General features: G+C 41.1%; 2 protein-coding genes across 3 annotated transcripts; both read right to left on the bottom strand.

Annotated features, from left to right (window-relative positions):
• Window positions 1-1,996: 1,996 nt before the first annotated feature.
• Window positions 1,997-21,327, bottom strand: LOC121616630. Of its 2 annotated transcripts, XR_006007313.1 has the most exons (6): window positions 21,217-21,327; window positions 20,790-21,122; window positions 20,599-20,689; window positions 18,333-18,420; window positions 17,824-18,209; window positions 1,997-2,814 (listed from the first exon to the last, which is right to left on the bottom strand). XR_006007313.1 is itself a non-coding variant. In XM_041951481.1 (5 exons), exons 1-5 carry the CDS (start codon window positions 21,290-21,292, stop codon window positions 18,123-18,125), a joined length of 675 nt encoding a protein of 224 aa, XP_041807415.1. In that variant the 5' UTR covers window positions 21,293-21,327; the 3' UTR covers window positions 16,971-18,122. The 2 variants fall into 2 exon arrangements, 1 of the variants encoding a protein (XP_041807415.1); XM_041951481.1 differs by lacking the exon at window positions 1,997-2,814 and having other exon boundaries at window positions 16,971-18,209.
• LOC121616629 (nectin-1-like) lies at window positions 2,813-9,223 on the bottom strand. Its single transcript, XM_041951480.1, has 7 exons — window positions 9,123-9,223; window positions 8,244-8,585; window positions 7,794-8,096; window positions 5,655-5,987; window positions 5,464-5,554; window positions 3,311-3,384; window positions 2,813-3,180 (listed from the first exon to the last, which is right to left on the bottom strand). Exons 1-6 carry the CDS (start codon window positions 9,193-9,195, stop codon window positions 3,342-3,344), a joined length of 1,185 nt encoding a protein of 394 aa, XP_041807414.1. The 5' UTR covers window positions 9,196-9,223; the 3' UTR covers window positions 2,813-3,180; window positions 3,311-3,341.
• Window positions 21,328-21,869: the final 542 nt, after the last annotated feature.

Below are 21,869 nucleotides of genomic sequence, written 5' to 3'. Positions count from 1 at the left end.
TTTCTGGTATACTTTTGTTTTTATTGCATTTATGCATATTTTTTACTGCATGTTTAGTTTATTTTATTCCCTTATCCTTACTTTATTTTATTATCTTTCTTATTACCTACACTGGGTTGCGATGCAAATTTTGTTGACATGCTCAGTGATAATCAAGAATTCTCGATCTTGATCTATACATGTAATGTTAGCTAGTTCTGACGCTTTCGGTGTAAAGTAGGCTACAAATGCCACTATTGATTCAGCGTCTGTAAAACACTGTGAAATTACTTTGAATCTTATGGACATGAAGAGGAAAGTTAGCATTTGCATTTTTTTCTCTTGTGAGAAAATTGTTAACGCGTAATGAGATGGGGACAGTTTATAATATTTTGTGTGCAATGGTAGTGTGTGTTAACACAGTCTATTGGTTATAATTGATTATGTTTTTACTTGTTGTTATATTTTATAATTAGTTCAGATGTAATGCGCTTTGAATCTTTCCCCCCCTCCATCTTCTAGACGTATCCAAGTCCAGGTTTGAGGTACCAGCACAGCCAATGCGAGACAGGTTCCCTCAGACCCTCCAGGGAGGAGCCAGAAGAAGCTTCTGCAGCGACTGCTACAAACTTCATCCCTGGTTAGAAAACTCACAATCAATAGATACAGCTTACTGTTTAGCATGTCGGCATTTTTCCAGACAGAAAAGAGACTACTGAGTTTGGCTGCACTCAGCATTGAATCAAAACGCACAAAAGCATCAGATCTAGATAAATTTGTGAAGAGTTTTGCTGAGCAGCGTGGAAATCGCCGCATTCAGCTGTTATAGGCATGCCAACTTCATGTTATGCTCACTGGTGAGGCGACCTCAACAGAATTTTTCTTTTTTCTTTTTTTTTCTGTATTTATATCTTTGTTTTGGCAACTGAGAAAATCTGATATCACCTTTAATAAAACCTAGTGTGAGAAAAAAGTTTACAATATGACACTGGTGTAAATGTTGTAAATCCTGCTGAACAGGAAGCAGTGTTGTTATTGTTGTTTTTAATGTCTCTTCTTTTCTATATATATTATAAAACTGTCCAGAAAGGCCCTGCATGAACCAACTCATAAAATAATGTTCTCAGTGAAGTAAATACAACATCAATATAATCAGTAAACACCTCATCTATCAAAACAATGTTCAAGCTACAGAGGGAGAAATGGAGAGAGTGTGTTCTCAGTAAAGAATAAAAGTGATGTCCAGTGCCTTGTTTGAGTGACAGGACCTATTTATTTCCACATAGTGCCTTATGCTCACCTTAGTACAGCTCAGTCCATAGCTCTTCTTGGGTAAGTTTTTCACTGAATCTTTTCTCCTTGTACAAATGCTGCTGCAACGCTGGCACTCTGACACAGTCAAAAACTGTTTGCTTCCTTTAATGCCTTTCCTGTGATAATGCCCCACCTACAGTAGTGTTACCAGACTTCTGTCTCCTAATAAGTACTGTACTGTATGAAGTGTTTCACATTAAACTTCAAATGAGATTAAGTTTGTCTGTCTGAGTTTGTAAATGGCAGCCTGTGCCCGTATGTAGTGTGTGCATACTATTTCATCTACTATATATACTATTAAATTCAGTATATATACACATCTGTTATATGTTGCCACCCCTCAAAAATGCCCTGCCTCTAAAGTGTAAGCATGAAGTAGTATAAAACTGAAATACTCACTTCAGTGCAGCTTGAATAAATGCTGTTACTCTCCACCAGTGCAGTTTGGTAATTCTATGTATACAAATGCATAATGTTTATTATTATTATTAATAATAATAATATTTAAACATTAAAATGGGGCTGCAGCCCTCACACTCATCCTGAGGGAAGCTGGCTCCTGTCGAGGACCATCTCAAAAATCTCTTTGAAATCTCTTTTAATGAAGCAATAGGAGAAGCTGTTGAGTCCCAAAAAATCTGTTTTATTTTAACATCAGTAGAATGTGCAAGGTTACAGAGCTCTGGATCTCGACTTAACCTTTCCCTGATCCACAACAGAGTTGAGTCAGTTCACAAAGTCTGACACACTACCTCTCCCTGACCCCAGACCCAGTATTTTATAGACAGAACATGAGGAAATGCAAAACGGCAGGGATTTGCTTGATAGCTTATTTGCAAAGACCGCCTGCATATTGAAGCATTATCTATGGAAATTGTGATAGCTGCGATAGTACAAACTTTAGAGTATAGGTCTGGAGAACAGTCACACCTCACCAAGCAATATGTAGTGACACTTTCTCAATCCTCTTTGATTGTACATCAAAATCCAAGCTACTAAAATGTGTGACCCTGTCCCTGAACACTGTGGTGGCACTTTGGTAACAGCTATCAAAATAAACCACACGATGAAGTGTGATGAAGACATAGGGTGAAATTCCTAATCCGGTCACAAATTTTGACGAGTCACAGAATACAGGGTAATCTAATGATAAAAGCTTTCCACCTGCAGTATAACAAGAATATCTATTTATCTTTTACCCTCCATATCAGAGAATTATAGGTGAAGCAAGGTTTATTTGTGTACGTAGTACCTTTCAACAACAACACAATTCAATGTGCTTTACATGCAGTAAAACATAAAAACATTAAGATATAAAAGAAACACAAGTAACAGAATAAATGCTAAAAGTAAAGTAAAATAGAATAAAGATAACAGTAAACAGAGGAATAAAAAATTATAGCACAGCTGCAGCGCAGCGCAAGAACTGGATTATATGGTTCCAAATGAAGGATTGCTGTGTAGGATTTAGTGGCATCAAGTGGTGATTTTGCAGACTGCAACTAACTGAATACCCCTCACCTCACCATCCCTCAGTGTGGCATTTTCAGGCGATATACACACTAATGAAATCAACATAACAATGAAATTTAGATTCCATTTTTGCCAATAGATGCCTCTAAATCTTACACACTGGACCTTTCCTTTAAAAAAAAGCCTGCAGCAAACAGGGGTCTTACACTCCATTTGGTTTAACAGGGCTGGATTCCATCAGTTTTCATACATCATCAGATGTGTCCTCTCTCTTGCACTTTCTGTCCAACATGCCTCTTGTTTCTCATTCAATTTTAAACTGAATGCATTGATTCTCAGCCAAAGCCTCTCGAGGTACTGCCTCCCTCTGCTTCTGATCCACTCTTTTTGACTCTAGGCCTGAAGAGGAGCCACCTTTAGGGACAGAAAGTGGAAATAAAGTCAATATTAGAAACACATGGACAGGAAATAGGAGACATTGCTGAAAATGCTTTTTTGAGACACTTGAACTTTAAAGTTTGAGTAATGAAAAAGTTGTCCTGACCTCCCCAACCGAAGACGAAAGTGGACATAACTCAGAGTCCCTCTCCTGACTCGGTCCTGGTTTGGCGTCTTTTTCTGCAGAGGTAAAATTGTGACCAGTAATGAGACCCAACAGCCCTTTTCAGTTGATTCAGTCACATCATTAAAAGAGACTGATCTTAAACACGGGTACAGGTCACTATCACATATTGTGGACTTGGTAAAAAACATCAGCACAAGCAACATTTAAGACATCATAACAAGACTGTAACACCTGCACATGTGGGTGAGGGAAGGAAGTTGGGAGGGTCGCAGCGCAGTCGTGGGGAGGGCTGCAGCAGGGCGCCGTCCTCAACCCTTGGCCTACTACTTACTTACTACTACTACTACTTCCGCATGGGGGAAGGAGGGGGGTGAGGGGCCAAAGAAGGCGTTGAATTGAGGGTAAGGGTGAATGTCCCAGAAGGAGGTGGGGGTCGGAGCATCTTGTCTGCAGAAACATCCAGGAGAGTGGAGAGATAAGCGTCCTTGAGAAGGCCGTTTATGTCTGGGAGCCAATGGAGATAACAATTGTTTTGGGACGGGCCAAACACTGGAACACTGGAATTTTTCTGTCTGCCCTCGAGTCTCTCTGGGTCTCCCGGTGGCTTGCTCCAATATGTCCGAATTAGTGGCCAGATTCAGCGAAGCCAAGTTGACAGCTTCTCCAAGTTGGTATCCATCCAGCGAATGTGCTCAGAATTCGCTCTTTTCACGTCTTGGCAACATACTGACATGTTTTCCCCCAGTGGGTCGTGGGTCTATCAAACTTCGGCGTGAAAGTGGGCTGGTATTTTACAAAGTCAACCACATGTTTCATGGGAAATATGAAATTTAAGAAGCAAGTAAAGCTGTCAGGTAAATGTAGTTGAGTAAAAAGTACAATATTTTTCACTGAAATGGAGTAGAAATATCAAGTAGCACTAAATTCAAGCTTCCTCCATCAGTTTCTCCCACTATTCTGTCTCATCTCCCTCACTCTGTTCTCCCTTCATCACATTCAGCTCTTTTCCATCTCACTCTTTTCTGTCGCTCGCTTCCTGATCTCTGGGAGTTTGTCGCCCTCTGTCTGTCCTCCCAGGCTCTTCATGACACAAATCAATAAACAGGAAGTTCAGGATGCAGCTTGTTTGTTGTGCAGACTCCTGCTCTGATTAACAGATGGAGGAAGGCCACTCTTAAATAAATGTATTTGCTAAATAATTAACTCAAATTTAATAGTCCCGGAACATTACTGATTCAAACACAAAGTCACCCTGTTTGTTCAACACTCTGCATACCTGCAGCTCTTTGATATTAATGCATTAACAATCTTTTTCTTGTTTTTACAACATGAATAAGTTTCTTTATATAACATTTATAATAATTTATCATGTTTTAATGAGAAAAAAATCTTGTTTTAATGAGACGCATCTGTTTGTTTGAATAGGAAGAAACTTCTCGCTTTTAAAGAAGACATGCTGATTTTCACAGTAAAGTGGCATGTTGTCATAACAACTAGCATGTAGTGATAGCGAGAACAGATGTCATAAAACATGAAAAATAAAAGAACTAGAAACTTTGCAAATACTTGCCTTTGCACAGCAGACGTTCTGACTCGTCGAAGCAGGGTAATAACACGGGTGGAATTCATCACATTAATTATGGCTGCGTTCCATTCAGGTGAGCCGGTTCCAGGGCTCTGGTGTTGTGCACGCTCACTCACTGACATGCCTCACTGGCATACGTAGTGAAATGTAGCCATTGTTAACCTTATTTATGCTTGTGCTTTTCCTGCTTTCACGAGTCAAGATGTCTGCTGTGAAAAGGGTCTCGATGCTGCAGTAACGGTGATATAAAGTTCCCATGATGCAATATAAACCGTTTCCAATTACTATAAAGATAATTCCAATATCATACTGTGTGGAATATATTATATAGAAAATTATTATAGTAAATGTAGAACATACAGGAATGTCTAAAACTGCAACTAGCTCACACTTTCACTTCAGCGACAAATGGGAGGGGGTGGAGGAAATCATTGTCAGGCACATGAATTAGTTTGAACTGTTCAAATATAAAGCACATACACAATGTGACTTGTATAATGACATTAAGCCACGAGTATACACACAGAACTAAATGAAAACAACTCACCTGCAGAGGCAGACAGCTGGAGCGACGGCACACAGAAGCAATCCAATGACAGGTGCGAGTATGTATTGTAGAATCCACGAAGGACTGATTTCTGCACAAAATCACAAGTGACTGAGTTTATGTAGTGTGCAGTGTGAGCTTTGAAATGCACTGAGCCTGCTGTAGCCATGACTGCTCTATGCTCTACCTACCTTCAGGTTTCTCAGACACCGTTAAATTCCACTGAAAAGTAACTTCACCAGCTGCACCAGTTACAGTACATGTGTAGAGTCCTGCGTCGTCATGCTCTGCATTAAAGATATTCAGCTTTGGAGGTAAGTTTCGGTCTATTATCAGTCTGTGAGAGGTCCAGTTTGAAAAAGTCAGATTCTCTGAGATTGAATGAAAAAAAAACAATCTGCCTTTGGTCCTGCCGACTTTGGTCCAGCTGATTTTTCTTATATTTGCATCTGAAGTGTTGCAAGTGAACTGGACAGATTCTCCCTTGAACACCAGTATATTCCATAGGTCATCTCGAACGGTCCCTGACAGAGAAGGAAAAAAATCAAACAATATAAAATGAAATCTGTTGTTCCCTGTTTTCCGGTGAGTTTGTGACATTGAACATGACACACCAGAAATGAAACACAAAGGCAAACTCATGTGGGAAATGGGAAAGAAATCACTTGCAAATACATGCTCATGACATAAGATTTCCAACTTAAAGCTTTTCTATGCTCTCTGGTATCTGATGCAATAATGTGGTATTATTTGCTACTCATGGCCTTTTGAAGTTGTGTTTCTCAAAGTAACAAATATCAAGACCGCGAGGATCTTAAACATTACAGGTGGCAAGAGTCCACATGTTTTCAAATAATGGCTGTGGTTTCTCGGCACCATGACTGAGTAACTAAATAAAGGTCGAGGCTATATGATAACACAGCCATGGTTCAATACATGGCCTGCAGACGATGACATCAGTGTTATCATTTATTTGGTTGGAACAATTCATCAAAGTTAGAATAGGGGAGTTCCAACCGGCAACAGGAGCAGCTGTCCCTGCAGGCAACTTCCTGTAAAAACTGTTGTTGGCGGACAGTTTTTGGGACATACTTGTTATCTTGTTATTCTCTTTTTCTTTATCAGTCTTAATACCTCCTTTGTAACTGCCTTTTTTACTTGTCTGTATCCGTATTCTTGCTCTTTTCTAACAAATCAATTTAACTCAAAAGGTCCTCTTATTAGCTTTCACAGCTAAATGTGACACTGATTACCTGAAAGAGTAAAATGAGGTTAAATTAAGAGAACCTGCAAACTCTACGAAGGGAATTGAGCATAGAACTGTCTGGCTGTGAGGCAACAGTGCTAACCGCCGAGCCACTGCGCTGAATGTTTTAAATGAGAAATTTCTCAAAGAAGCTAATAAATTTCCAGGTTTTGGCAAAACCTGCGCATTCACAGATGTGTTGTAGCTGGCGTGGTGTGCAAGCATGAATGCATGTTATAGAGCTGATCCACACCCAAGATCGTCCTTTGTGAAAAATGAAATGACATTTTGAGAGTTAAGAAACTGTGTCTGGACTGAAGGGCAGTACTTGGCTCCAGACTCAGACTGGCCAAATACCAACAGCCACACAAAAGCCCCACAGTTCAAGGGCCTGTAGGAATGTCTGCTACTGTATGCCTGTGCTAAATGTGCTTTGCTGTTGGTTGGCTCACAAGCTCGCTAGCTGTCTTGCTAGCGAGCTTCTAATACTGCCCATGGCGATGAGCTGAGAAAGCATTTGGTGACTTTCTGGCGTGACCATGCCCTTTGTCTCTATTCTAGTTTCTGTCCTCATCTTGGTCTCTGGCCTCGTCTTTCTTGCCCTTTCACAGTTTGTTTAGTGAAGAAACAGTGACAGAGAGTGACAAAACCAGGAGAGGAGAGGGTACAAAAGCAGGGAATATGTCAGAATCCCATTGACAAAGCAAAGACAGCTGTTACATAGCCTTAACAGCAGGCAAGAGAAACAGAAATATATTGTGCAAAGCAGTTCCCTTCCCTTTTCCCTTTTTTGGGGAAAAAAAAGATGATTTTGCAATTTAAGGATATTTTATAAACATCACATACAAGGCTATTGGGAAAAGGCAGTGAGTTACAGCTGCACTGACATTAAACCACAAATCTCTTACTTTATGAAGATTTGACTGAGATGAAAACACTGGACTTCAGGCAAGAATATTTTCCAATTCTCATCCTAAACCTCTTTCCTCTTGTCATCCTCATCAAATGTCTAATTCACCTCTCTGTCTCTCTGACTCTATCACTGCAGAAGTAACCCATCTATAATTATGTAGTGTATACTCACAGTAGACCTGTATCGTGAAGGGCAGGCTCTCTTTTTTCATCAGGGCTGCGCTGGTGATGACACAGTGGACCAAATGCTGGTTGATTTCACTGGTCGGCACTCCGAACAGTGAGCTGACCGTGGTTGTCGTGCCGTTGGGATGCTCAGTGGAGCTGTTTGTTGTCCTCACTTTTCCTGTCAAAGTACCAGTAAGCCACTTCACCTCCGCAGGAGGCTTGGAGCCAGCAGCCGTGCAGGTAACGAGGGCAACCTCCTCACTACCCAAAGCAGGACGATGATCCTCTAGGCTTAAGACCGGAGGCACTAGGAGAGTTAGAGTGCACAAGAAAGTGAACAAGCAAGCAAAAAGGTAAACAGAAGATCATCTCTCTCTCTCTCTCTCTCTTTCACACACACACACACACACACACACACATATACCCTGAGTATTTGTTATACAATGCATTATACCAAACAAGTTTAGAGGTATCTCCGTCTTGTGGTTTCCACTGGGGAACAAAGTGAAGATGCATATGTAGACGCCTTCATCCATCAGGTTGACACCGGATAGCTGGAGAGATCCATCGCCATCTCTCATGTTCCCAATAAATGTAAATCGTCTATCGTATCCATTGACAGGTGTCAGTCCAGTTTTGGGTGCGATCGTCAAGAAATTCTCTCTCTGAGGTTCTCCTCTGGTCACCCTCTGCCATGAAATCTGGCTGAGAGTCTCTGTGGTGCCAGTGAGTTTGCAGGGCAAGACGCAGGTCTCTCCTAAAGCCACGGTCACGTTTCCCCCAGTCACCTGGAGAGCTGTGAGGGGTGAAAAATCTCATCAGGCTCACATGCAGAGACAAATCTTTCATGGCCTGTTTCTCAGCAACAACATGTACTTAATATGTGCCTGGAGGAAGAGTAAACAACGGACAGGTGGCGCTGGCATGCCACGGTTGCTCATCTCCATCTTCCTGTCCCGTTTACATCCTGACTCTCCTTAATGTTTCCCTGAGTCGTGTAGTAATTCAGTGATGCTCAAATATGAGGTTGAAAGTTGGCCATCTTTGTTCTACTGTACCTTCAGTCAAACCTTTTGTTGTGTTCGCCAGGAAGACACGTCATCGATCTAATTTTACATCCCTACAGAGAAATCCACCTTTTCTGTCGTCATGTCTCTGATTTCTATTCATCTCTTGTACTGTATGATTCCTGTTAATAGCTTTTCCTTGTGCAATACCTCCAGCATCCACGCTTGTTATAGGATGAGACAGCGAATGTGCTGTCCTTGTAGGCTAAATAAAGTTGTTCTAAAAAAAAAAAAAGAAAACATAAAAAAACATTCAGCCTACATACCTTCTGCGACTGTGCTCAAAATCAGCGACGCCAAAAACCCAAAATAGTGCTCTTTAAATAAAACGATGCCCATCGTTAGAGTTGACTTCCCACAAAGAACCTGTCCTCGCGGGAAGTGGGGGCGTTCTCATGAGCAAAATCATGACGCCACGTGAAAGCTTCACAAAACCTGGGAATTTGCGGCTCTACTTCATGATTTCGACCAGTTAAAATGTGTTCATATGTGCAGTAGATCATGGAGGGTCCTCATGATATCATCATGATATCATCTTCATTCTGGTGCATTCGTTATGACAGGTTTTTTGCTTTTTTTTTGAATTCCGAAGTTTATTTATCATGACAACATAACTGCTAGGCCACTGCTCCTATTGCAACAATCCGGTTTGGAAATGCATACAAGCAGCCAACATGAAATATGATTTATATGTTATTGCATAGGAAATGCAAAAACTGATTCGAATACTACTTTCTGGAATAACCACTAAGAACACGTTTCACTCTGTTTTGTCACTGTGAATTTAGTCATAAATTCTGGAGAGATTTATGTAAAAATAACAATTTCTTCGCTGCCGAACTTTGTTTTCAAATTCGAGAATATATGGGTTTTGGTTTCATATATTACAATAACACAAAATCAGATTGTTACAGGCTAATCAGAAGTACCAGCTACACAAATTCAAATATCAAGGCCAAAATGCTAATATTAATACCAAACCTGTCTTTTTCTAAAAGTGATATAAACATTTACATTTTACATTTACTACATTTTTATTGTTGTATTCACTACAAAGCATTAAAACCTCTTTCAGGAGCGCTGAAAATGTCAAAAAAAAAACCGAAGTCCCTGCATACGTCACCCATGGTGCATTCAGGAAAACTGCAAACTGCAATTTTTTATCTTATAATTATAATTTAAATAGCTGGATTATCATTTTCAAGATTTGTTTTGCAAATGTGTGGAATAGGATGTATCTTGCAAGTTTTCAGTGGAACTTTGAATTAATATTCCAACAAATGTGGGGCCAGAATGCACATCTTATCCTTAAAAAAAAAAAACCAACACATCTTCAGTCCTTTCAGTGTAATTCTGTGTTTACATATGGGTGACAAATTGATGGAAAACCTCCTAAGAAACATAAAAAAATCAGTTGCTTCATGTAGAGGGCACTGAGTGGTTTGAGTATGAAACTGATGCGAGTCCTAAAACAACTTGTGCAGCTGGTGAATAAAGACAAGCCTTGTGAAATAGAGAATATCTTTTCCACCATTTTGATGAGAGGAACCAATGTCTAAATTTATTATATACTGACCAGTTCGTTGTTCCAAAAAACTTCATATCATTGGTTAATGAGAGCAGTGAGAAAGCATAAAGCATTTAACTGTATGCACTCTAATCGAAAGTGGAAGATTTCAATCCAAATTTGGCTCAAATTGCTTATAACAGTTCAGTTATTGAACCCATTCTGCTCTGGGATAGTGATGTGTTCGCCCAACAAACAAATCCAATCGTTGCTGAGTGGGATCTTGTAAAAGCATCTTACAGATCCACAAGAGAATGACGAATGATGCCTGCAAAGCTGAAGTCACAGTCAAAAGCGTGCAAAGGAGCTGCACCTTCACTTTTTCAAACGGTTTAATCATTTGTTGCAGTTAGGCATTAGAAACCCTGTCCTCACTTTTCCTTCATTCTTCATGGTTAAACATTACACAACATTATGGCCAGGTTAATGAAATGTCTCTAATGAAAAGGAAGGTTGGGATGAAATGAGGGACTTAAACTCATGACCACAGTATTTCTAAAATGTAGTAAAATGGAATTAGTTTCCACATAGTTTATGTTTTGTAGGTATAAGCAACTGGTAACTATAGTGTAGCTGTCCAATAATCAGTAAATAAGCTAAAAGTACATTTGCCTCTGAAGTGTAAGCATGAAGTAGCATAAAACTGAAATACTCACTTCAGTGCAGCTTAAATAAATGCTGTTAGTTACTTTCCACCAGTGCAGTTTGGTAATTCTATGTATACAAATGCATCATATTTAATAATAATTATAAGTAAACATTTAAATGAAAATTGAACAGTAAGTATACCTTTTAAACAAATGCAGTGCAGTAAAAAAAAAAAAATCCAAGTTACATTTGAATGACAGAGTACTAAAAGGGAGAGGCAGGAATGAGGTGGAGTGGAGGTCAGGGTCTCTTAATGGTGTGTCCCTGACCCAGGTCAGAGGACTGTGTGTAGGAGCAGGGAGAGAGGACAGACCTACAATTGTTTTTCTCTCTGTTTTGCCTTTCATCTGCAGACAGGAAATAGCAATGTTTACAGCTCAACAAAACCACACGGAACAAAAAAAAAAAAAAAAAAAAAACTTCTCTACATGAGGCACAGGGGGACAAATATAAAAAAGAGGGAAGTGAGGACAAGTTTAACAAACCAAACAAATTCACTTCCAACTTGGTAATAATATTCAGCAATGTCTGCCAACTAAAACTATGTCAGAAGAAATGAATAACAGAAAACTTAATATTTGCTAAATCAACCAATTATTAAACTAATCAAACAACATATACACCCCTCTGGTGCCCGGAGGAATGGATGCTTCCAATTTGCCCATCCCTGCTCCAGGTGCTATTTAGGATAATACAGGGTGGGTAAGAGAGAGAAACAAAGAGACTTCAGAAAAATGCAAGGAAAACACACAACGTAGACCTGAGAATACATGAAACTCTGCAAATGAAGAGTGTCATCGAAACCAACCTGTGTTGTTATGGTTCAAATTTGAATACTGACTGTGATATTTTGCTAAGGCAGGAAAAATGAATGACGGTGTGGTGTGGTGCTGTGGTGAAAGGATACTCTCACTGATGTGAACTTCTCCCCTCAGGAAAACAACACACAGTCACTTTATTCACCACCAGTCGTTAAGCTAATTCTTTTTGCACTACCATTTACATTTGCACTATTACATTCTCTTAATGTTTCATTGTTTAGACTGCACAGCTTTTTTTTACTTAGATTGTATAGTTTTTACTTAGATTGTACAGTTTTTATTTAGATTGTACAGTTTTTATTTATCTCTTTTTAATATATGTCCTGTCACAAAAGGTTGAAGAGTAACGCAATTTCGATTCTCTGTTTGTCCTGTACATACTGCAGAATTGACAATAAAGCTGACTTTGACTTACTGTGGGGCTGCAGCTCTCACACTCATCCTGAGGGAGGCTGCGTTCCAGTGTTAGTTTGACACTTTGACACAACAAGCTTCTCTTCTCAGCTCGGGTCCGGGGCTTTTCTTCTCTCTTTGCAGCATCAACTCCTTCTGGCGATCTGAACTCATTCACTTTATACTTACAAATGGCTTCTCGGTGGAAAAACTGCCTGTACCCTTTTAAACCTGCTCACTTTGGCTGAATCATTCCTGAAACCTTCTGCACTTTTGATTTTGAGCCTCTACTTCCGCTGAGTGGTTTGAGTAAGAAAATGATGTGACTCCAAAAACAAGTTTTGCAGCTGGTGAATAAAGACAAGCCTTGTGAATACATTTTCCACCATTTTGATGAGAGGAACCAATGTCTTAATTTATTATATACTGACCAGTTCATGGTGCCAAAAAACTCCCTATAGCGGTATACAATATAATTATCACTTAGGCCTGAAAATGATCACCTAAGTTTCACACCAGCAGTCAATGAGAGCAGAGAGAAAGCATGAATCATATTACTGTATGTTACTGTATGCTTGGGCGGATCTACCGAGGTGGCATAGGGTGGCAAATGCCACCCTAAAAGAAAGCATTGCCACCCCTGCTGCCACCATAATTTGCAGCGACGAATTTGACATTTACGATTGAGGAATTCCAATGTCTGACTGCTATGAATGCAGCACGAGATGAGGCCGGGTCGAGCGGCTGCAGCGCAGGCGCAGTAAGAGCCTGATTTGTTTTGAAAAAGCGTGGGAGCCAGAAGTCGCGAGGAAAGCAGACACCGGAGGAAAGAGGTGAAAACTGAGCAACTGTCGATATGTCTATCTATTAAGGAATGTAGTTATAGTTAAAGCACAGTGCCAGTATAGTTGCAATGCCGATTTTGACATAATAATAATAAGGTTGAAGAACGCTGTTTTGCTACGTTGCATTGGCTAAGATGGAGGCGCGTGCAGACGCAGCGAGTCATAGCTCCAGTGTTTACGTTTTGGGAGCTCTAACACGGTACAGCAGGTCCGAACTGTTGAACATTGGAGTACAGTTCGGACTCCACACACCCCCTAAATTGGACTTTATTCCACCGGAGCTGCTACGGACCCCAGAGCCCACCACCACCTCCCCGCTGCTGGCAAGGAGGCACCGTAAACAAAAGCGTGGCAAGAGAGCCGGCTTGCGTGCTAGGCTAAATGCTAACCCCCACAGACCGGCTCTCCCCAGTCTCTTCCTCACTAACGCCAGGTCTCTCGCCAACAAAATCGACGAGGTCCGTCTACGGACAGTCTCTCGCCGGATGGACAGCTGTGTCACCGTTGTCACAGAGACATGGCTGGACGACAACATCCCGGACGCAGCGGTGGAGATAGCGGGGCGCTCTCTGTTTCGGGCGGACAGGACGGCAGCTTCAGGTAAGAGCAGAGGCGGAGGCTTGGCGCTGTATGTACACAATGCCTGGTGTACAGCCACACGCATCGTCAGCACGTTCTGCTCTCCTGATTTGGAATACCTGGCGGTGAAATGCCGACCGTTCAAGCTGGTTAGAGAACTCTCGTCTGTTGTTATTGTGGCCGCCTACATCCCACCGCGGGCTAATGCTAACTTAGCATTAGAGGAGCTGTACTGCCTAATCAGCGGGCAGATGAACGACAACCCGGAGGCGGCCGTGATTGTGGCGGGGGACTTTAATCACGTCGAACTGAAGGCGGTGTTTCCCAAATTTCACAAATGCATAAACTTTCCTACCAGAGACGGTCACATTTGGGATCAGGTTTACTGCAACATCCCTGCTGCTTACAAGGCTTTAGCAGCTCCTCACCTGGGCATGTCAGACCACATCTCAGTGAAACTCATTCCTGCCTACAAGCCTCTGGCCTGCAGAACAAAGCCGACCACCAAGACAGTACAGATATGGACTGAGGAGGCCTCCTCTGCACTTCAGGACTGCTTTGAGCTTACAGACTGGACTGTGTTCAGAGAAGAGGCAGACCTAGAGGAATATACATCATCTGTATTGTCCTATGTTCAGTTCTGCACTGATGCTGTCCTCCCTGTTAAGACCATCACAGTGTTTCCCAACCAGAAACCATGGCTGAACGGCACAGTGCGGTACCTGCTGAAAGCCCGGGATACTGCCTACAGAGCTGGTGACAGGCTGGCTTATAGCAGGGCTCGAGCAGAGCTGAAGAAGGGAATTAAGCAGGCCAAGCTCCAGTACAAAGACAAAATTGAAGATCACTTCAATAACACCAACCCCCAGAACATGTGGAGAGGCATCACAACCGTAACGGACTACAAGCCTAACACTCAGCTCGCCAGCCACGACCCCACCCTGCCTGACACCTTAAACAGCTTCTTTGCCCGCTTCGACACATCAGGCAGCAGAGAAGCCATACACCTACCCCAGCTGGAGGAGCAGCACCAGCCCCTCGTCCTGCAGCAGCATCAGGTGGCATCCACCCTGAGGAGGATCAACACCCGCAGAGCTACAGGACCGGATGAGGTGTCAGGCAAGACTTTGAGGACATGCGCTGACCAGCTGGCAGGAGTGTTCCTGGACATCTTCAACCTGTCCCTGCAGCTGTCTACGGTTCCTGAGTGCCTCAAGTCCTCCACCATCATTCCGGTACAGAAGAAGACATCCATTTCCATTTTAGTATATTTTTATTGTCTAGTATATTTTATTTCTGGTATACTTTTGTTTTTATTGCATTTATGCATATTTTTTACTGCATGTTTAGTTTATTTTATTCCCCTATCCTTACTTTATTTTATTATCTGTCTTATTACCTACACTGGGTTGCAATGCAAATTTTGTTGACATGCTCAGTGATAATCAAGAATTCTCGATCTTGATCTATACATGTAATGTTAGCTAGTTCTGACGCTTTCGGTGTAAAGTAGGCTACAAAAGCCACTATTGATTCAGCGTCTGTAAAACACTGTGAAATTACTTTTAATCTTGTAGACATGAAGAGGAAAGTTAGCATTTGCATTTTTTTCTCTTGTGAGAAAATTGTTAACGCGTAATGAGATGGGGACAGTTTATAATATTTTGTGTGCAATGGTAGTGTGTGTTAACACAGTCTATTGGTTATAATTGATTATGTTTTTACTTGTTGTTATATTTTCTAATTAGTTCAGATGTAATGCGCTTTGAATCTTTCCCCCCCTCCATCTTCTAGACGTATCCAAGTCCAGGTTTGAGGTACCAGCACAGCCAATGCGAGACAGGTTCCCTCAGACCCTCCAGGGAGGCACCAGAAGAAGCTTCTGCAGCGACTGCTACAAACTTCATCCCTGGTTAGAAAACTCACAATCAATAGATACAGCTTACTGTTTAGCATGTCGGCATTTTTCCAGACAGAAAAGAGACTACTGAGTTTGGCTGCACTCAGCATTGAATCAAAACGCACAAAAGCATCAGATCTAGATAAATTTGTGAAGAGTTTTGCTGAGCAGCATGGAAATCGCCGCATTCAGCTGTTATAGGCATGCCAACTTCATGTTATGCTCACTGGTGAGGCGACCTCAACAGAATTTTTCTTTTTTCTTTTTTTTTCTGTATTTATATCTTTGTTTTGGCAACTGAGAAAATCTGATATCACCTTTAATAAAACCTAGTGTGAGAAAAAAGTTTACAATATGACACTGGTGTAAATGTTGTAAATCCTGCTGAACAGGAAGCAGTGTTGTTATTGTTGTTTTTAATGTCTCTTCTTTTCTATATATATTATAAAACTGTCCAGAAAGGCCCTGTATGAACCAACTCATAAAATAATGTTCTCAGTGAAGTAAATACAACATCAATATAATCAGTAAACACCTCATCTATCAAAACAATGTTCAAGCTACAGAGGGAGAAATGGAGAGTGTGTGTTCTCAGTAAAGAATAAAAGTGATGTCCAGTGCCTTGTTTGAGTGACGGGACCTATTTATTTCCACATAGTGCCTTATGGTCACCTTAGTACAGCTCAGTCCATAGCTCTTCTTGGGTAAGTTTTTCACTGAATCATTTCTCCTTGTACAAATGCTGCTGCAACGCTGGCACTCTGACACAGTCAAAAACTGTTTGCTTCCTTTAATGCCTTTCCTGTGATAATGCCCCACCTACAGTAGTGTTACCAGACTTCTGTCTCCTAATAAGTACTGTACTGTATGAAGTGTTTCACATTAAACTTCAAATGAGATTAAGTTTGTCTGTCTGAGTTTGTAAATGGCAGCCTGTGCCCGTATGTAGTGTGTGCATACTATTTCATCTACTATATATACTATTAAATTCAGTATATATACACATCTGTCATATGTTGCCACCCCTCAAAAATGCCCTGCTTCTGAAGTGTAAGCATGAAGTAGTATAAAACTGAAATATTCACTTCAGTGCAGCTTGAATAAATGCTGTTACTCTCCACCAGTGCACTTTGGTAATTCTATGTATACAAATGCATAATGTTTATTATTATTATTAATAATAATAATAATATTTAAACATTAAAATGGGGCTGCAGCCCTCACACTCATCCTGAGGGAAGCTGGCTCCTGTCGAGGACCATCTCAAAAATCTCTTTGAAATCTCTTTTAATGAAGCAATAGGAGAAGCTGTTGAGTCCCAAAAAATCAGTTTTATTTTCACATCAGTAGAATGTGCAAGGTTACAGAGCTCTGGATCTCGACTTAACCTTTCCCTGATCCACAACAGAGTTGAGTCAGTTCACAAAGTCTGACACACTACCTCTCCCTGACCCCAGACCCAGTATTTTATAGACAGAACATGGGGAAATGCAAAACGGCAGGGATTAGCTTGATAGCTTATTTGCAAAGATAATGATCCTGCATATTGAAGCATTATCTATGGAAATTGTGATAGCTGCGATAGTACAAACTTTAGAGTATAGGTCAGGAGAACAGTCACACCTCACCAAGCAATATGTAGTGACACTTTCTCAATCCTCTTTGATTGTACATCAAAATCCAAGCTACTAAAATGTGTGACCCTGTCCCTGAACACTGTGGTGGCACTTTGGTAACAGCTATCAAAATAAACCACACGATGAAGTGTGATGAAGACATAGGGTGAAATTCCTAATCCGGTCACAAATTTTGACGAGTCACAGAATACAGGGTAATCTAATGATAAAAGCTTTCCACCTGCAGTATAACAAGAATATCTATTTATCTTTTACCCTCCATATCAGAGAATTATAGGTGAAGCAAGGTTTATTTGTGTACGTAGTACCTTTCAACAACAACACAATTCAATGTGCTTTACATGCAGTAAAACATAAAAACATTAAGATATAAAAGAAACACAAGTAACAGAATAAATGCTAAAAGTAAAGTAAAATAGAATAAAGATAACAGTAAACAGAGGAATAAAAAATTATAGCACAGCTGCAGCGCAGCGCAAGAACTGGATTATATGGTTCCAAATGAAGGATTGCTGTGTAGGATTTAGTGGCATCAAGTGGTGATTTTGCAGACTGCAACTAACTGAATACCCCTCACCTCACCATCCCTCAGTGTGGCTGCTCCCTTTGCAGATATCAAGAGTTCATTCTAAGTTAACAACATTTTCAGGCGATATACACACTAATGAAATCAACGTAACAATGAAATTTAGATTCCATTTTTGCCAATAGACCCTAAATCTTACACACTGGAACTTTCCTTTAAAAAAAATCCTGCAGCAGACAGGGGTCTTACGCTCCATTTGGCTTTTACAGGGCTGGATTCAATCCGTTTTCATACATCCGTCCAACATATCTCTTGTTTCTCATTCAATTTTAAACTGAATGCATTGATTCTCAGGCCAAAGCCTCTCGAGGTACTGCCTCCCTCTGCTTGTGATCCACTCTGTATTCAACACAACTCCAGGGCTGAAGAGGAGCCACCTTTAGGGACAGAAAGTGGAAATAAAGTCAATATTAGAAACACATGGACAGGAAATAGGAGACATTGCTGAAAATGCTTTTTTGAGACAATTGAACTTTGAGTAATAAAAAAGTTGTCCTGACCTCTTCTCCCAACCAAAGACGAAAGTGGACATAACTCAGAGTCCCTCTCCTGACCCGGTCCTGGTTTGGCGTCTTGGTCTGACTTTTTCTGTAGAGATAAAATTGTGACCAGTAATGAGACCCAACAGTCACATTAAAAGAGACTGATCTTAAACACGGGTACAGGTCACTATCACTAAGACAGAACAGCAGATCTTCACATTTGAGAATTTGGAACTAACAAACAACTGAAAAATTACCTAAACGATCAATCAGTTATCGATTCCTGGTGATTGAGTAGGGGGGGGGGGGGGGGGGGGGGGGGGGGGGGAAGCACAGTGTGGACTTGGTACAAGCAACATTTAAGACATCATAACAAGACTGTAACACCTGCACATGTGGGTGGGGGAAGGAAGTTGGGAGGGTCACAGCGCAGTCACGGGGAGGGCTGCAGCAGGGCGCCGTCCTCAACCCTTGGCCTACTACTTACTTACTACTACTACTACTTCCGCATGGGGGAAGGAGGGGGGTGAGGGGCCAAAGAAGGCGTTGAATTGAGGGTAAGGGTGAATGTCCCAGAAGGAGGTGGGGGTCGGAGCATCTTGTCTGCAGAAACATCCAGGAGAGTGGAGAGATAAGCGTCCTTGAGAAGGCCGTTTATGTCTGGGAGCCAATGGAGATAACAATTGTTTTGGGACGGGCCAAACACTGGAACACTGGAATTTTTCTGTCTGCCCTTGAGTCTCTCTGGGTCTCCCGGTGGCTTGCTCCAATATGTCCGAATTAGTGGCCAGATTCAGCGAAGCCAAGTTGACAGCTTCTCCAAGTTGGTATCCATCCAGCGAATGTGCTCAGAATTCGCTCTTTTCACGTCTTGGCAACATACTGACATGTTTTCCCCCTGTGGGTCGTGGGTCTATCAAACTTCGGCGTGAAAGTGGGCTGGTATTTTACAAAGTCAACCACATGTTTCATGGGAAATATGAAATTTAAGAAGCAAGTAAAGCTGTCAGGTAAATGTAGTTGAGTAAAAAGTACAGTATTTTTCACTGAAATGGAGTAGAAATATCAAGTAGCACTAAATTCAAGCTTCCTCCATCAGTTTCTCCCACTATTCTGTCTCATCTCCCTCACTCTGTTCTCCCTTCATCACATTCAGCTCTTTTCCATCTCACTGTTTCCTGTCGCTCGCTTCCTGATCTCTGTGAGTTTGTCGCCCTCTGTCTGTCCTCCCAGGCTCTTCATGACACAAATCAATAAACAGGAAGTTCAGGATGCAGCTTGTTTGTTGTGCAGACTCGTGCTCCGATTAACAGATGGAGGAAGGCCACTCTTAAATAAATGTATTTGCTAAATAATTAACTCAAATTTAATAGTCCCGGAACATTACTGATTCAAACACAAAGTCACCCTGTTTGTTCAATACTCTGCATACCTGCAGCTCTTTGATATTAATGCATTAACAATCTTTTTCTTGTTTTTACAACATAAATAAGTTTCTTTATATAACATTTATAATAATTTATCATGTTTTAATGAGAAAAAATCTTGTTTCAATGAGACGCATCTGTTTGTTTGAATAGAAGAAACTTTAAAGAAGACATGCTGACTTTCACAGGAAAGTAAAGTGGCATGTTGTCATAACAACTAGCATGTAGTGATAGTGAGAACAGATGTCATAAAAAATGAAAAATTAGAGAACTGGAAACTAGAAACTGAGCAAATACTTGCCTTTGCACAGCAGACATTCTGACTCGTCGAAGCAGGGTAATAACAAGGGTGGAAATCATCCCATTAATTATGGCTGCGTTCCATTCAGGTGAGCCGGTTCCAGGGCTCTGGTGTTGTGCACGCTCACTCACTGACATGCCTCACTGGCATACGTAGTGAAATGTAGCCATTGTTAACCTTATTTATGCTTGTGCTTTTCCTGCTTTCACGAGTCAAGATGTCTGCTGTGAAAAGGGTCTCGATGCTGCAGTAACGGTGATATAAAGTTCCCCTGAATATAAAGCGTTTACAATTACTGTAAAGAGTACTACCAATATCATACTGTGTGGAATATATTATATAGAAAATTATTATAGTAAATGTAGAAAATACAGGAGTGTCTAGATCAACTAGCTCACACTTTCACTTCAGCGACAAATCGGAGGGGGTGGAGGAAATCATTGTCAAGCACATGAATTAGTTTGAACTGTTCAAATATAAAGCACATACACAATGTGACTTGTATAATGACATTAAGCCACGAGTATACACACAGAACTAAATGAAAACAACTCACCTGCAGAGGCAGACAGCTGGAGCGACGGCACACAGAAGCAATCCAATGACAGGTGCGAGTATGTATTGTAGAATCCACGAAGGACTGATTTCTGCACAAAATCACAAGTGACTGAGTTTATGTAGTGTGCAGTGTGAGCTTTGAAATGCACTGAGCCTGGTGTAGAGATGACTGCTCTATGCTCTACCTACCTTCAGGTTTCTCAGACAACGTTAAATTCCACTGAAAAGTCTCTGTACCAGCTGCAGCAATTACAGTACATGTGTAGAGTCCTGCGTCGTCATGCTGTGCATTAAAGATATTCAGCTTTGGAGGTAAGTTTAGGTCTATTATCAGTCTGTGAGAGGTCCAATTTGAAAAAGTCTGATTCGTTGAGATTGAATGAGAAAAAACCAGTCTGCCTTTGGTCCTGCTGACTTTGGTCCAGTCGATTTGTCTTATATTTGCACCTGATGTGTTGCAAGTGAACTGGACAGAATCTCCTCTGAACACCTGCATATTCTTTAGCTCGTCTCGAACGATCCCTGACAGCGAAGGAAACAATCAATCAATACAAAATGAAATCTGTTGTCACATCTAGAAAAAGGCATGCATCGTAAACACAAATCTCCACTGTACCTGCGAAGACTTGGCACAAAGCTAACAGCTGAACAGAGAGCAGAGCTGCTTGGTTTCGTCTGAACATGATGACCATCAGACAGAGAACACAAGATGGAACTTCACCATCAGTTTTTAAATGTATTTGTGGAGGAGGCGCAGAGAAAAGGAAGTGGTTAGTCGCTGTTTGGCTGAATGTGTCACCTTTCGTAGAACATAAAGTGAAGTCGAGCGAGAGTCCAGTAGAAAATAATTTCATTTAAATGATAATCTTGAGAATTCAAACTTGCTCTGTCCTGAAAATAACCTGTTAGATGATTTCATTAATAATCAGGATGAACTGAAACATGATGTACATGTTCAGCTGCAGGAAAACCACCACCTGCTCAGCTGAGCAGACTTCTGGGGCCTCAGTGCTGACTGTGGTTTCAGAGCATGTCGAGTATTTTTCAATGGTTAGAAGAAGAAGAAGAAGAAGCAGGTCTTGTTGCTCAGTTACGTGTGCATTTCCCTCGAGGAGTCAACGGCTTCCACTTTGGAACAGTTCACTGTTTTGATCACAGGGACATTTTGACACTGTTACCAGTACCAAAGCGGTTACACTACATTTATAAAATGTTCTCTCTCTCTCTCTCTCTCTCTCTCTCTCTCTCTCTCTCTACACTACTTTTATC

The sequence above is a fragment of the Chelmon rostratus genome, chromosome 13 (genome assembly GCF_017976325.1).
Source record: "Chelmon rostratus isolate fCheRos1 chromosome 13, fCheRos1.pri, whole genome shotgun sequence".
Lineage (NCBI taxonomy): Eukaryota > Metazoa > Chordata > Actinopteri > Chaetodontiformes > Chaetodontidae > Chelmon > Chelmon rostratus.
This window is presented reverse-complemented; position numbering and strand designations above follow the sequence as displayed.